This window comes from Pteropus medius, unplaced genomic scaffold, assembly GCF_902729225.1.
Source record: "Pteropus medius unplaced genomic scaffold, Ma_sr-lr_union100, whole genome shotgun sequence".
Classification (NCBI taxonomy): Eukaryota; Metazoa; Chordata; class Mammalia; order Chiroptera; family Pteropodidae; genus Pteropus; species Pteropus medius.
This window is the reverse complement of record NW_024347790.1, coordinates 2353684-2370658: the sequence shown is the minus strand read 5'-3', so window position 1 is coordinate 2370658 and position 16975 is coordinate 2353684. Positions and strand designations below refer to the sequence as shown.

General features: G+C 47.9%; 1 protein-coding gene across 1 annotated transcript in view; it reads left to right on the top strand.

Moving 5' to 3' along the window:
- Positions 1 to 16697, top strand: part of FAM171A1 (family with sequence similarity 171 member A1) — a 117498-nt gene extending 100801 nt beyond the window's left edge. The window contains 4 exon segments of the mRNA XM_039877443.1: positions 10089 to 10205; positions 13036 to 13150; positions 13749 to 14359; positions 14362 to 16697. Of these exon segments, the coding sequence (XP_039733377.1) occupies positions 10089 to 10205; positions 13036 to 13150; positions 13749 to 14359; positions 14362 to 15449 (1931 nt within the window). The 3' untranslated portion in view covers positions 15450 to 16697.
- The last annotated feature ends 278 nt before the right edge of the window (positions 16698 to 16975 follow it).

The window sequence follows — 16975 nt, the reverse complement described above, 5'->3', positions numbered from 1 at the left end:
CAAAGTCGTGTTTAAGTTGCAAGTGATAAGTTCCCTTCGTTTATATGTCATCGGGGACTACATCGAATGGATGATTTCGATTTGAATTTTATTTGGAAACTTCATAGCCTGTTTCTGTTTCTTTTCCAACTTTGTTTAGGTTTTATATTTTTGCATGAGCTATAAGCTCTTTTATGTTAGGACATCTTTCACACGTTATGGTTTTTTAAAATCAGCTCGACACATAGTATGGGATTTTTTTTTTTTCTTTTAAAAGTGGTTTTGTCCATTAATCAGGTCTGGAAATCATTGGTATATAAGGTAGTCCTGGCTTGGGATCTAGTTGAAGCAAAGCTTCAACGCTCAAGATTTAATCTTGAAAAAATATACGTTACTGGGAAAACCTTTTAGATAGGCGATTTCATCTTTTAGGATAGCATTTCACCTCTTAGTAGCTCTGCACTTGTGCAAGGGAAGAGGGACCCCAGCCCTAAAAACCCCATTTTGGAGAGTCTCACTCTGTAATCCAGCTGTACCCTTTCCCATGGGATAAGGTGTCCACTGATCCAAATGGATGTGGCCCTCTCGAAGCCAAGCCTCCCTTTCTAGAACACTCTCTTGGTGTTCCCTGCCCAGACAGGCCTAAGCTGGCTTCCAGGCTCTGTCCCCCAGGTCCACCTCCTGAGGGCAGACTTCTCCGCCCTTGTACACAGCCACATGCACACCCCTAGGCCAGAGGCATGGCCAAGGAGTAGCTGTCGGGGAAATGGGCTTGGGTGTATCACATGGCTGGGCCCGAGTTGGGAAGTGGGGTTGGTCACAAGCTAACTCTGCTTTTGCATGTCCTCTGAGGAATCTAAGAATTTGACATTGGAGCCTGGCCTTCAGGTTATGTTATGGTAAAGTTATGGGGGGAGGAGCAGACACATTTACTTAACAACGTGCTTGCTAACTTCTCTGTCCCTAAGGTTTCTAGCCTTACAGGGTGGTGTAAGACTGAAGCGAAATATTGTACGTCAAGCACCTAGCACGTTGCCAGGCACGCTTGAGTTCTTAACACCTTGGTTCTTTTTGCTCCGTCCCTTGACTCAACTCTTTAAAATCGTTTGTGTGCATGCACACAGTTGTTTGTGTGCATGCACACAGTTGTTTGTGTGCAGACACACATGTGCAAGCATACACAGAACTCACACATAGTACAAACCCAGTCTGCACAGAAGGTGCTTCATGAGAGATGTGTGACACGTCACATGGAAGTTGTACACGGCGTCCCAGCCAATCCCATGGTGCCATCTCCCGTGTAACTAAATCGAAGGGCAAGGGGGAATGGGGTCGTTCAGGAAAAGCATTTTTTTTGTGTACTCATTCTCAGCTGAAGGTATCCACCAGCAAAATGGGTGTTACTATAAACCAGCAGTTTTCATCACTATTCCCAGCACGGCTCAGGAGATGGGGGAGCTGCAATCTCTCTCCGTCAGAAAGAAGCTGAAACTGTGCCCAGTGAAGTGCCCGGTGCCCACGCACGATGCCAGGGAGGGGAAAGAGAGACGTAAAACCCAATTTCCTTCAGACTTTAACTCCCCTTTCTTTTCTGGCATATCAGACTTTTGTGCGTTCCTGCTTCTATGCCAAGATTTAATGTGGCCTAATAGAATAATGGACCGGGAGTGCAGAACAACCACCTATTCCCGGATATGTCCGGTTTGGCCCACCCAGTTGATACGGGGGCATTTGTTCGCTTGTTGGGTTTTAATTTACTGCCAACATTTAAAAATCGAAGGATGTGCCATGGACTTCTATTCTTGGCTTCTCTTTTTAAAAAAATCGAACAATTCATTCATTTCAGCGAATATTTATTGAGCGTCTTCTTTGTGCCAGACGTTCTTCTGTTCTAGGCTCTTGGGATAAAGCAGTGACAACACCATGCAGAGAAGGTCCGTGTAATTATGAAGCTTTTGTTCTAAGTGGAGACAGGGAACCAGTTTTCTTCGGATGGCATAGGTGCTGTGAGACAGTTAAGCAGAGTGATGTCAGAGGGAATGACCGGCGGGCCAGAGTGTTTGGAGAGGTGACATTTGAGCTGAGATCCTAAACTAGGAGCCCAGCCTGGGTATGTCTTGTCTTGGGGGCAGAATGTTCTGGGCAGAAAAATAAAACAGTCAACACAAAGATCTTAAGGTTGGAACCAACTCACCCCCGCCCCAAGCAGCCGGTTCACTAAGCAGCACTGTCCCCTGAAACAAAGATAACATCGTCCTCAATAGGTCCTTGGAAACCGCGACTTGAAGCAAAACAACGTATAAGGAAACCAGTTGTACCATCGGATGATTGACACAAACAAGAGCTAAGCTCCAGCATCTCATTGATGTTACAAAGAAACGATGTTGAATGGAACGTTATTTGAGGACCCGCCATATTTCAGTTCACCAACTCCTGGCCTGTCTTCGGACAAGTGACTAGAATATCTCTTAACTGTATTAGAACTATTTCTGAAGTTGCTTCAAGCGCTGGCTGCCCAGTTGATAACAGCAGGGCATCATGGTGAGGAATGGCCTTGGGGTTTTCCAAAAGAATCACTGTACCCACAAAAGTGCAAATAATTTAGAGCTTTGCTGACCAAAGTGTGGTCGGCGTATGGCGAGCCTATTAGAACTGCAGAATCTCCTGCCTTCCTTCAGACCCAGCTGGATCAGAATCTACATTTTAACCAGATCACCACTGTAAACAAGCTCTTGAACAAGACTGGGTGAAGAGCATCTTACCACCTTCACCTTCGTCTATTCAAAGGCGCTGACTTTAATTTGAGAGAAAGTTTGCAAACGTCTCCATTATGCTATTCCTCCTTTCGAGCTGAGTTTTCTAGTGCTGGAGATTAGTGGCTCTGCCTCCTGGAATTCTGGGTCTGCTTCCCCACCCCAGCCCTCCCGAGATGTCATTGCAAGATGGAGCTTGGATAGAGTGGGTAATGAACAAAATTTCTCTCCATGTGGGCCTAATTAGCCTGTACTCTGATACTACTTTCTGGAAAATTTATATATACCTATTGTAAATTCAGAATTCTCTCATTAAATTTTATTAATGCTATTATGTATCCTACTACTTCTGGCTACCTACTTAAGGCATAAGCTTTCCATAGCTCTGCTAGAATCTTTATGGTTTCCCATTATTGCTCCCTCTTAAAACTGGTTTCAATAAGTCTTGTTATACCTCAGCTAAAGCTTAAAGAAGGGCAAAATCAGTTGCTTAGATTATATTTATTTTTAAGAATCTATTTCTCAAAAATTACCCTAAAAATACCCAGGAAACATGTCGAAGCTGAATACAGATTGATTTCTTGTTTTAATTTCTAATAATTCAACATGTCCATGATTGTATATTTCAGACAGAAGGACATTGGTTATAGCAAGTTGCCCTTAATTTTATTCTTGTTTAAACCAGTGCCGAGATGTCCTCGCCCGAAGCTATAAGAATCCAGCCATCTGTACGTAACTTTTGCTCTCCAGTTTTATTGCTTTCAGCAAGAATGAGTAGATAATTGACCACCAGGTAAATGCTTCGCTTATGTAATTAATAAGGAATGTTCCTCCTCACAGATTTCATGGAAAAAATAATTCCAAAGAAGGAAACATAGCTATTCAAAGGCATAGACTTTCATTTGGGAGAAAAAAGAAGGCTCTTCCACAATATCATAAGGGTAGAAATTATCACTGTTTCAGCTCTAATGATGAATGTGGCTTAGGCTGATGGATTCTTCTATTCTGATTTTAGTGAGCGATCCTGTCCAAGTTTTGTTAAAGCATGCAATGAAAGAAACTTAGAGCTTGAAACTCCTAGAGGTACAACTGGTAGAAAAATATAGTAGAGGTTGAAGCTCGAGATAATACAAATGAAAGCCTGGAAAAGTAAGTCATCTAGTTTCTAGAGAAATTCAGCATATCTGGGGATCTGGAGAGGCCTTATGATTAAAGTTAACAATAACAATAATCATAATAGTAATAAGCACTAGCCGTGGCTCTTAAGAAGATTGTTCCTCAAATGAGCTGCTGCTCATCCCAGGCCATGCCGATTACTCAGCAAGAGTCACCACAGTCCCAGCGAGGAGAGAGTCACTGGCCATAGCCAACAGCCGAGAGGCAAGACAACCAACCGTGGGTCCCTACTGTCCAAGTGCATGTCTGTGTCTCATCACCTCTCACCATAAATGTCCCCAAATATTTCACAGTGAAAATTTCGGCGTAAGCGTAGAAATGGCTGTGTTGCACAGTGTGAATATTCACCTTTTGCTCGGCAGAGCTTTTTTGAGATGGGTTTTCTGAGTGGCTGCGGAATTCCTTCATGTGCTTCAACTCCTAAATCGAGTAGAACTCGCTCCAGCTTCTCTCAGGAAAAATATATCCAAGCGTGTTAGCCGCATGAAGTAGAAGGCCACTGCCAGTGCTCAGACCTGGAGGGTGTCCGCTGTTGACGTGACGAAAGGGACGGGAGCCCCAGGGCCCACGACTGCCCCGGGGGCTCAGCGGTGCCACCAGGGACCGCCCTGTTCTCTGCTGTGCCATCCTGGGCAGAGGCCCTCGGTTCGCACGGCTAGAGAGTGGCAGACCTGGGATTCGCATTGGGGATTATCTTACGGATGGGAAAGTCGTCCACGCGGCCAGTATACCCTTTATGGCTGGACTCTTATCTGCCCAGTGTTCTGAGGCCCGTCGGACGCAGTGACAGGTCTCAGCGTGAGAGCAGTGACTTGCGTCCCTGGACACCGGCTGCGGTGCGAGGTGCCCACTTCAGTTTGTGCTCTGGTACAGGGTGGGTTGTCACTTCTGGTTGCCTTTTCAAAATCAATTGTGCTCCTCAAATCAGATTTTTCTGCTTGTTCCCAAATGCTGAGATGAGGTAGCCTGGCTGCTAAAATAGAGGCGTCTAGGCAGGAAACACCAGGTAAATCTGGGCCCTAGAGGTCGTATTCAATTCAGACGTTGCGTTTTGGGCCCTTGTCCACGTTTTAGAATCCTTTTCCCTTTCGATAGCCATTTATTACCTTTCTGAACTCACTTTTCTTTATATTTTGCAAATAAAAGCTGATTTTGTGATTGCTTGGTAACCAAGCAGGAAAGCAGGACCCTTGGTGATTGATGAGACCCCACCGGGCCTTACAGAGGAACACAAGGCTTATCTTTTCCTGCCTGTCAAATAGTGTGTGTGATGACATTATAGCTAAATGCAGCTGCCAAGGTGAGAGCTCGAGACGCTTTAACACCCAATGACCCTTGCCAGCCGAATACATAGCTCTTTCTCAAAAGAGATTTATCCTTGAAAATATCTCTAACTCTTCCTGTTGCGTAAGGTCGAACTCTAGAGGATGACGATTCACACAGAAACTGATCTGTGAGTGTAGCGTTGAAGGAAAAAAAACCTGCCGAACTCAGATCCTGAAAACCGCTGTTCCACAGCCAGGCTCGTTCCCCAGTCCCTCAGGCCACCTGTGGACATTCTTCCAGAGGCAGTCTTGGTGAGGTGGGTTATCTAGTTCCCAGAAGCAGGTCTCCCTGGGCGGGGAGTGGTGAGGTAGTAGAGCTGATAGTAGACACCTTGATAACCGCACAGAGGGAGGAAGGAGGGAGGGAGAGAGGAAGGAAGGAGGGGGAGCGGGTGCATTTAGGAGTGGGGGTATTTAGTTTTAGAACAAATAATTCAATGTTCTTCAGTAGGACCCTAAGGACATAGCATTTTAGAGCCTAGCATTGTAGTTCACCATAATCACGACCACGAGTTATGAAAAATCAAAATCACATTCTGCTTTATTAGGCAGGAGTAAGTGATAGTTTTTAGAGTTATATAAACCTGCCTTTTCAAGTGCGGGCTAACAAGACCCAAGTCGCAGAGAAGACTCGTTGGGGTTGCCATGCGGGAAGGGAGATTTCTCTTCCGTGCAGAAAAGCTGATCTTTTATCCGTTTTGTGTAGTCACTTCTCAAGATTCCATAAAAGAGAAAGAACATTAAAGAGTTCACATGCTTTAAAAACTTTGTGAACACCTGTGTTCTAGAAATTTCAGTAATGCAGAATTTCATTCCTTGATGATGCCTAGAGGATAACTATCTAAACCTCACATATGTACAGTCTCCGTAATAACCACGCCACAGACCCTGGACAGGGCAAAGGCTCCGAGGGCCATCAGCCTACTTAGGACAGACCCGCTTCACAGCTGGCCTCGGCCTCTCTGCGCAGGAGCCGCTGGGCGTGAAGAAGGTGGCAGCCTAGCTAGGCCAGTGGGGAAGGGCACGCGGAAAGTGCAGGGTCCTCGCTGCACCCCTTCGCCAGGTGGCCCAGCTGGACACGCCGCAGGTCCCAGCGGCTGCCTTCACTGCCCACCTGTGTCCAGGACCCCGAGCGAGTCCGCGGCAAAGGAATTAATGGGAGAAGAGGGAGAGAAGCGCAGGCGTGAAGCGGCGGCCGGGCAGATGCTGTGCCCTGGGGGCTGCTCTGTGTCTGGACCACAGAGGAGCCAGGCTGAGCCAGGGCAGCCCTCGGCGGGTGTTCTGACCCAGGAGCTCGCAGCGCCAGGATTTCGGCCGCGAGAACCGCAGGTGGTTTCTCGTGCGCAGCTCATCCGCCCTCGTGTTCTCTGTCACCGATTTCCTCCCGTGAAACCCAGGACGCTTGGAAATGGCTTCTGCCAGTTAACAGCGTGATTGTCACATCCCAAGGCCGCGCCACCCCGGTTCCCCGAACGTGGGTACATTGTCACGGAAAACCTGGGCAAAAGTAAACGCCCCTTCCCCAGCTGGGCCCGTCCCTTTTAGTTGAAAAGGGCAGAAGCCTGATCCGAACCCACTTCCGTCAGGAGGTCCTTCCCGCCGGCCACACCCGGCTTTTCACAGAAGGTCACCTGGTATCATTTTGAGGACTGCCCGTCCAGCTCTCACTCATTCTCAAGTACTACTGAGTTCCTACACCCAGGATATTTCTGGGCGCCGAGAAAAGACAATGGAAAGTAAGAGCCGGCTCCCTCCGAGGAGGTAAGACAGGACAACGTGGTAGCAACCGAGGCGATGGACGTTTCCAGAAAAACCAATGACGCAGAGACATGCGTCCTAGGGATGCCCAGGTGTGGAAGATCCTTGAGTGCTGGAGGAACTTGGATCCTGTGAGACGGCGAGGGTTTGGGGGAGGAGAGAGAGACTGTGTGCGGTTGGAGCAACAGAGGCCGGCCGTGAGGACCCACCCTGGAAGGACTACAAGGGTGGGGCGGGGGGCATGGCAGTGGGGGAGGTGACAAGGAGCACTCGACCAGCAACAGCGCCTCAACTTACAGGTCCCGTGGCCTCTCAGGCGCTGGCGGCATTGGAGCCCTGTCCAGCCCATGGCAGACAGGCGGCTGAACTTCTTCACAGCTCCTGCCCAGCGCCCCTCCCTCCCAGCCCCTGTGCCTCCATCCCACCCCCTGCAGCTTACAAGCCATGTGCATGTGATTCCATCTTCCCTCCCCATGCCCCCAACTGACAGCCCTGCCTGTTCTTCAGAGCTCAGCTCATCCAGAAGCCTGGTGCACCCACCCACTCCTTCCTCCTCCTGCTCCCAAAGCAGCTGTGTGAGTTTTCATCAGTCGCCTTTCTGGCTCCCGCCAGCGTCTCCAGCACCATTGCTGGACAGAGGACCCTCCAGGCTGGCCGTGGGGACTTGTTAGCTGGGTGGCGTGTGTGTGTGTGTGTGTGCGTGTGTGTGTCCACACACTCAGCTTGCCACCAGTGTAACTGGGAGGTATTAGGAAAGTGTTTCTATTCGATGTGCTGCGTTGTAAAAGGCAGAGGCAACGTAGCGATCCAGTTAGGTGGTTCGCCCTCGAGTGAGCAGGAATTAGAACTCTGAGTGTCCAGCTCATTCCCTCTGGGTCCCCTTTAGCCTAACCCAGCATCCGCTCCATTCAAAGAGCAATGACTCAAGACTCTAATCTGGGGAAAACTGTAAACCAAAGAATGCAAGGCTACTTCCTGGCTGATACGGAGATCTCCTCCCGGCAGGGCTGCTATTGTGGGAGAAGCTGTGTGGGAACGGGGTGTGGTGTGTTCAGCCAGGAGCTAAACAGCCCGGGGTCCCCTTGTGCAGGGACACCCACCGGTCACCAACGCTCCTTTCTCTACCTTGAGGGAAACTTCTGGACCAAGCACAGAAACCCTCTCACTTCCCGTGTCACTCGATCGTCCTATGTGTCTGTTTCCTCAGTGGCCCTGCAGAAGTAAGTGATGCTGTGAGTTGGCATAACCACCTCTGGGTTCGTGTTCTTCAGAGAGAGAGTCAGCATTGGGCATCTTGGTTCTCACACTCGCTTTAGAAACCTCCCGGCTTGTATTTTTGTCTAACTGGGACCGTGATTCAGCCCCTTGCACGGGAAGGTCAGACGGTGCGGTGCGTGCGGCCGCCCGGCTTTCCCCGTCCTCCTCCTTTGTTCGGGCGCGATCGGAGCGGTGGAGTTGGTGTGCAAGCTCGGAGGCATCGCCACGCACCTTGCCATCCGCATTTGAGGGTTGCTATGGCAACCGATAGGCCCTCGAAGCAGCCCCAACTATTGTTTCTTTCTTCAGGGGGAAGAAAAAAAAAATCCATGATTGCCACCTCCGTGACGTGTGTAGTCAAGCAAGGCAAGGATTTGGAGCCCCGAGGATAGAATATTTGGTGCACGGTCAGTGCATTTAGTTCTGGAGCAGACAGGGCCACACGCGTGGCCATTTCCGGTGGCAGATGATTGTGGGAGCGAGCTGAGCTGGGCAGGAGCACGGTGGGCATTGAGGCAGAGCAGTAGGTGCCCAATGATGTCTCCTTGCTGGCGGGTGGGGCGGGTGTGCACATGATGGTGCAGGGCCTGGCCAGTGCTCTCCCTTGCCTCTGCTGCCAGCCTCCGTCACGGTCCTCAAAGCAAGGTTCTCTGCAGGTGAGACAAGTGACAGCCAGACAACCTCGGATCATGGGTCTGCTCCTAGAAACCGTACAAAGTCATCAGACGCTGGGAGGGTTTACAGGAGATGCTGCGGCAGGAGAGCAGAAGCAAGGTCATCGGTCTTAAAGACGGACGGACCAACCTAGGTGTCCTGCTCTGCTCCCGACCTCCCGGAGGCCTCGGAGGAGTTACGCAGCTCAGCAGTGTCCTCATCCGGAAAGGGAGAATAAGTCCAACTCTGTAGAGTCATTGTGAGAAGTATAGATAACCAGCCTCCTGTTTCCGCCAGCCTCCTGTTTCCATGGGCTTTACATCTGCAGATTGAAAACAGTACAGGTTTTTATCTGTGGTTGGGAGTCTGCAGATGTGGAGGGCCGGCTGTATGCATTGGTCTGCACCATTTGATCTAGGGGACTTGAGCATCCTCGGATTTTGGTATCAGCGGGGGTCCAGGAACCAATCTCCTGTGGATATCGAGGGACAACTGTCTATAAAATGCCTCTACTGTGAGTAGGCTACATGGAAAGCGCTCACTCGTTAATGTTAAATTCTACTTAAAGGAATACCTGGAAGACGGCACACAAACCTGCGCCTATCTGTGTTTCCTAGCATCGAGACCAACTGGAACCTTTTAAAAATATCCATCTAAGCAAGATTTCCTGGATCAGAATTTGCAAAGATGGGACCAAGGAGTTAACTTTAAAAAAAAAACTTGCCCTAGTAATTCTGATGTAGCCAGTGTCTGATTCCAGATAGGATATTCACTTATTTGCTTTTGAAGATAAAAAATACAAACATTACTGGATTCCCAACCCCCTTCTTTCCACTCCCACCAACCCCCCTCAGGCTACCCTGATTGTCCTAAACTCCAGAGGCTTCTGCTACAATTATCTGTGTCTGGAAGCAGTGATGTTTGATTAAATGGTTGAAGGGAATTTACTAAGAAAGGCAAAGAAATACTAAAAAACTAAAGTTGTTCGGCTTGCCCCTGAAGGAAGTTAAAATGAATCTACGGAGAGCTGTTTGCAGCCCCTAGATGACAACTGAACCGATCTGGCTGTCTAATGGGTTATAAAAGTGACATTTAAGGTGACGTGTCCACTATGCTTGAGCCTTAAGTAGGAGTTTAGCATGCCTAGAGCTGAAGTTTTATTTTTTTTTTCTTCTGCACCCCGCAGGAACGTGGCTAAAGAGTGGTCTAGGCCTCGTGCACCAGGAAGGCAGCCAGCTGACGTGGACCTACATTGCCCCTCAGTTGGGATACTGGGTAGCAGCCATGTCTCCTCCCAACCCAGGTAACAGGAAGCCAGCACCCGTGGTCACGAGGCCGAGGATATGCTTTTGAGAATAACTTCTGTGGGGACATCACATCTTACTCCAAAATAGTCGAGGGTCTGAACACTCAAAAGATGAAACTGAGGTATTCCGTGGGGCTGGGGGAGTTCTGCTCAGAACTCTCCCATCTAGGGGTAAGAATAACGTGTAGCAAATCGTCACGTCTCGGGTCTCCATTTTCTTCGGACAGCTGCCATAGGAAATTCTTAATCTAAAGCCCACAGAGGCCGTGCAGACCTCCTCCCTAATTCCTGAAACAGCTGTGGCCGGGTGTAAAGGAACATGTAGGGAAAGGCATTCAGCAGAGAGGCTTGCAGAAAGTCATTATCCACGGCTTCTTGGGGCAAAAAAAAAAGCTCGATTTGGCTTTTCCGAGAGGCTTCAAAGCCAACGAGTTGCTTTGTGTCCAAAAAGAATATTCATCTCCATTTAGGCAATGGGAATGAACTTATATTTTTCAAAATGTAACTAGAAGTTTATTTTTTTTTAACCTATGTGCCCTAATTTATCCCAAGGAGTATTCTAGAATTGCTTTTCAGAAACAATCACCTCAGGCAGTGATGGCTGCCTTTGCTCAAAATGCCTTTTGAATCTGTGTCACTTGGACTGCCTTCGTTAGTGAAACTTTTCACTGGTGGCAAATCTTTAAGCTCGGAGGGTCCCTTTGATTTTTCTTAGATACACCTAAAAGTCACGCACCTCCCAGTCTGGTGAATAAAGTAGGTGACTGAGCCTAGGTCAAAATGGGCTGTGATTGAATGGTGTCTCTTATGAATTAACCTTGAAGGCCGTGCCAGAATGGGAGTCCAAAAAATATTTTAGTCCTGAATTTGTCACTGGAATGAGTACCAAGACTCTCAAAGTAACTAATTTGATGGAGGCCATTCCTAGGTAGGTGTCGAAAAACCTGTCACCATTTGCTTTATAGTCCTGTACTCGAGAAAACGAACACTTTACGTCCGTGTTTGTAGAGTGTGTGTTTTCCTTTATGATATCGTCTTTGTAGCATTATAGACATGAACTAGATACAGAAATGCCTCAGTCAACAAATCTGGAATATCATATGATGAAGAGTAAGGACGGAAAGAAAAGAAATTCCCCCAGTACCAACGTAGAGGCCACAAAGCCCATGCATTTATAGTTCACTTTTATTTTAGATCTATTTTAGACAACTTTGGCTATCCGTTTTCCCATCATGCAGCAGACTAAGAGATACTTTTGTAAAGAAGGGAGAAAGCTGCTGGATGTAGGTCCACTGAAGCTTCCTAGCAATGAAGGAGGAGGGAAGAAAGCTATAAAAAGCATACACGGCACAGCCCCTGATGGCATTTAATGTAGAAACACACGTTAGAACCCCCACCAGCCATCGCTTTTACTAAAACAAATTGCAGTGATGCTGTGCCTTCATGAGCCCAAAACAAACAAGAAATAGAGTTTCCCACTTTCATTTTCTGGTGAAAAAGGAGATCTCCATTGGCAGCCATTAAAACAATAGCGTGTTAAAAGGACTTAAAAGAATCGAGCTTCAGTTATCTGGATATGATTTCTGTGTGTATCTCAGATTTCTGTGGTGACTCCTGCCAAAGCATTGCCTGTGCCTATGGAGGCTGTCTTTGTGTATTTTTTTTTTTTTAATGTTTCTCTGAATGATTAAGGCAGGATATAGATGTCAGCTATTTGTCTAACTTTTGTAAATATTAACTCTAGCCCCACTGAAGGGAGTTCTATTAGGAAGAGAATGCTGTTATCTTCTGAACTGAAGTAATGTCACTATTTTCAAAAACTAGTAAACCTCCTCGGGGTTATCAAGCTCTTAAGAGATTTGTCTCCTTCACAAGGTTTTTGAAGAAGTCTCTCCCTTCGAATCTCAAAAATCAATAAGTAAATGGGTGATTATAGTATTTAGCAATCAGAACCATGCTTCTCTGGAACGGTATAACATTGCATATTCCTTCCTTCCCAGCTTTGTGGCTCTGCCAGGATACCTGGACACCGAGAAGGGCCCAAATACCGTAATTTGAGGAAGTTTTGTTATGGCTGTGGCTCTGTCGTCACTGACATTGATACATTCTTACACTGTTGAGCATAAAGAGTCTAAGTTAAAGTACCTCGTGGGATTCTTTACAGTGTAAATGAAAAAGAAAGTCTGTTTATCTCTGATAACCTCATCTATAAGTTCTAGAGAGGTCTCGAGCCACGTAAGGTTAGTCACATAGGTTGAAAAGATATTGTAGAGGAAGATTTTATTTTTAAAAATGGAAGGCATTTTAGAAACACTTGGCACACCCGTAATAAGCTGTGATGTTTTTTAAGGCATAGTACATTTCTTTTCTACATCTCAACTGATTTATTTAGGCAGAAAAGCTCTCTCCACAGTCAGAGCGAAAGTAAGACTAGTCTTGTGACTCTGTTTTCTCCTGCGATATAAAATCTGATAGGCCATCTCTCTGAGTGTCAGAGTCCCACTCACCGTATTATCATGCATCCATTTGCTTTTATTAAAAATCACGTGTTTAGAATGCTGAACGAATGTGGCTCTCTTGACTAAGGAGAGACCTTTGACCCACTGCATGTAGTATTTGTGTATTCAGAGACCACAGCTGCTTCAGTAATGGTGCTGTTCAGCCCTTCTCATTGTAGGGTGACCATCTGAAGGGTATTTGCATCTGGCCTCTGCTCCAGGTCCCCAGCCAGGAAGAGGAAAAAAAAAAAAATCACATTCTCGTTCGTCATCCCTCTTGATAGTTCAAGGTTTTCACAAATCTAAAATACCCGTTTTTGACCTTCCAGGTCCCGTCGTCACGCAGGACATGACCGCGTATCACACGGTGTTTCTTTTGGCCATTTTGGGAGGAATGGCTTTCATCCTTTTGGTTTTGCTGTGTCTGCTTTTATATTATTGCAGGTAATGTTGTACTCTTTTGGCACTATCTTTTCTCGTTTGAATGTCTTGGGCAGCCGCTGATCTGAGGTCTTTTTGAATCGAGTTCTCTTTTTCTCATGAGGAAACGTCTAAGAACGGAACATTAGTCGTCTTAACTTGCAAACGAATGAACGGGACACGTGCGGCGTGCTGTGTATAACGTCGCTTAGAATGGGAATTATTTTTTTTTTTAAAAAGTCTGGCAGTTGTTTTGGGATTCGTTCAGAATATCCTAAACACGGATTAAGAGAGATTCTCAAGGACAAAGCAGAGCTATTCTTATTGCGATGCCTCTTCTATTTGCTTTGTGAGAATGTTGATTGTCGGTTCTCGGGTTAACTGTTTTTGAATGAATCACTCGGATGTACTTATAAAAGAGCCGACGGCTGAAATCCTTGGATTCTGCCGCTCCGGATCAAAATAAGGCTGAGGGGTGTGTGGGGTGAGCAGGCTTCTGGCTGCCGATCAGGGGGTCTCGTCTTGTTTCTTCCTGTGGAAGTTGCGAATTACGATTTTACTTGAAACTTGACCCTGACGAGAATCTCTAATCTTTGGGTTTGGACTGTCTCTTTGATCGTAGGCGGAAGTGCTTGAAACCTCGTCAGCACCATAGAAAACTGCAGCTTCCTGCAGCCCTGGAGAATTCCAAAAGGGACCAGTCCACGTCCATGTCACACATCAACCTGCTGTTTTCCCGTCGGGAGTCAGGGTTCCCGGGCCCGCTCTCCGTCACCGGCCACGGCCGCCCGGACGCCCCGGGCACAAAGGAGCTGATGAGCGGGGTCCATTTGGAGATGATGTCCTCCCACGGGGAAGTGGACACGCACACCCCCATGCTAAAGCTTTCCTACAGCACCTCCCAGGAATTCAGCTCTCGGGAGGAACTCCTCTCTCATAAGGAGGAGGACAAAAGCCAAATCTCCTTTGATAACCTGACCCCGAGCGGGACGTTGGGAAAAGATTACCACAAGTCCGTGGAGATTTTTCCCTTAAAGTCCAGGAAATCGATGGAAAGAGAAGGCTACGAGTCCCCTGGCAGCAGTGACTACAGGAGGAGTTACAATGCCATGCTGTCACAGCCTTTATTCGAGAAGCAGGACAGAGACGGTCAGGCTTCCGTGAACCATATTCCCACAGGAAGTAAGCTCACCATTCAGGAACACATGTACCCCGCGCCTTCCTCTCCCGAAAAAGACAGCTGCTGGACCGCAGACCCACTGAATGTATGATGTCGCGATCCGTGGACCACCTGGAAAGACCAACGTCTTTTCCACGGCCCGGCCAGCTGATCTGCTGTAGCTCCGTTGACCAGGTCAATGACAGCGTTTACAGAAAAGTGTTGCCTGCCTTGGTCATCCCCGCTCATTATATGAAACTCCCCGGGGACCACTCCTATGTGGGCCAGCCCCTGGTCGTCCCGGCAGACCAGCAGCTCGAAATCGAAAGACTGCAGGCCGAGCTCTCCAGTCCCCACGCGGGCATCTTCCCGCACCCGTCCGCCCAGATCCAGGCTCAGCCGTTATCCTGCCAGGCCATTTCTCAGCAGCACCTGCAGGACGCAGGCAGCCGGGAGTGGAGCCCCCAGAACGCGGCCATGTCGGAGTCTCTGTCCATCCCGGCGTCCCTGAACGACGCAGCCTTGGCCCAGATGAACAGCGAGGTCCAGCTCCTGACCGAAAAGGCTCTGATGGAGCTCGGCGGGGGGAAGCCGCTCCCCCACCCCCGGGCCTGGTTCGTCTCCCTGGACGGCAGGTCCAACGCGCACGTCAGACATTCCTACATCGATCTCCAAAGAGCCGGAAGGAACGGAAGTAACGATGCCAGTTTGGACTCGGGCGTGGATATGAATGAACCAAAATCTGCCCGGAAGGGAAGAGGAGACCCCTTGTCTCTCCCGCAAAACCACCCACCCGTCCAGGAGCATCCGCAGAAGGAGCCGAGGGCGGCGGACAGCACCGCCTACACGCAGCTCGTGTATCTGGATGACATGGACCAGAGCGGCAGTGAGTGTGGCACCACCGTCTGCACCCCCGAGGACAGTGCCCTGCGATGCTTGCTGGACAGCTCCAGCCGCAGAAGCGGCGGCCAGCTGCCCAGCCTGCAGGAGGAGACCACCAAACGGACTGTGGACGCCCCCCCAGAGCCCTTAGCCAGCCCGGATCAGGGGAGATCTGCTCACGAGGACGATGACGATGATGACGATGATGATCAAGGAGAGGACAAGAAGAGCCCCTGGCAGAAGCGAGAGGAGAGGCCCCTGATGGCGTTTAACATTAAATGAGTGGCCGCAGAGCCACCACCCGACCGTGGAATCTAACAAAATTGCCAAAAATTCTTACTTAACGGAAGCGCGTACCCGTTTGTGGAGGAAGTCGCCAGTGGGCAGCGGACATTTCCTGCATTACCGTTTGCTGTGTAAATGTCAGAACGGAATTACAGCTAAGACTCAGAAGAATTGATGCTAAGGGATGCAGTGTCCTTTCACGGGCTTGACGTGTCCCCCGCCCCCGGACACCGAAAACCCACAAGTGACGTTGATATACGTTCTGGTGATGTCCTCGGTTCTCCCTCAGATTGCGGGAACAGATGAAACTCCTTTTTTGCATTGCTTGAATCAATTTTATCACGATAATGCTCCTGTGAAGTTACGATTGAGAAATTAGCTTGGCACCTAGTGTCTTGGGGTATGCGTTACCTCAAAGGAAAGCTATGCATCTCTGCTTCGTGCTCTTACTTTGCTTAGATTTTTGCTTCGTTAAGGTTACATTTCAGGTCCGTTGTTTTTTTTTTTTTTTTTTTAACCCATGTTGGTTGTCAAGATTTTATTCCTTCATTTTCATCCGGTCTGCTTCTCGATGGTTAATTTCGGTGTCTCCTTTCAGAAACTCTTGAGTGTCATCTCTTAAACATCCAAGCCTTTTAATGAAATCGTGCTGAAACTTTTTCATCAGCCGAGAATCCTTCAGTTCTGGTCCCATTAACTCCAAGTGCCTTTTTTACAGTGACGACAACAGAGTCCCTCACTTTTCCTCTTTGTTTTTCTTAACTTCCTGTAATGGAACTGCCTGGATTTTTATAAAGTTATCAGACGATGCCCCTTTTCTTTAAACTGCATGCTGCCAAGTGCCCATTTGTGTGCAGATTTCTCGTTCCGGCGCTGTGTACTCTCAAGTTCTCCTGTGTGACGTGGATTCTGTTTAGTTAAGATAGAGGAGTCTTTAGCGATCCACCCACCCCCACACACATACCCCAAATCCATCCCTTTGGCCACTAGCCACCATTATGGTTTCATTGGCTGTTTGTATATACGGTGACATATTAACTCTGGAACCCTATGGGCTGATCTCGCTCTCCCAACATGGAGTGTGGACTGAGCAAGGGGACTGAATGTGACTATTAAAAAAAAAAAAAAAAATCTTATGTACTATCCAAAAGTGCCAGAATGACTCTTCTGTGCATTCTCCTTAAAGAGCTGCTTGGTTATCCAAAAATGGAAATTCAAAATAAACTCCGAAGAAAAATAAACAAAGACGGTCTCGTGATCTTTTGTGTTCATTCTGAGCCATTGTGTGTTTCAAAGTTGTCATTAAGAATTTGCTGTTCATTCCTTGTGGGACTTAAATCCCAAGATCATCACCATGTAGACACCTAGGAATTTACACTGTGGTTAGAGACTTTAAAACCCGCCTTTACGTCTAATTCCATTCAAGAACACAAAGTAACGCTGCGTTGTGGCGTGTCGGGTTGTGTCTAAAATTGGCAGAGACGTCTCCCCTTTACAAGAAACTGATGTTTTATGTTCAGTAT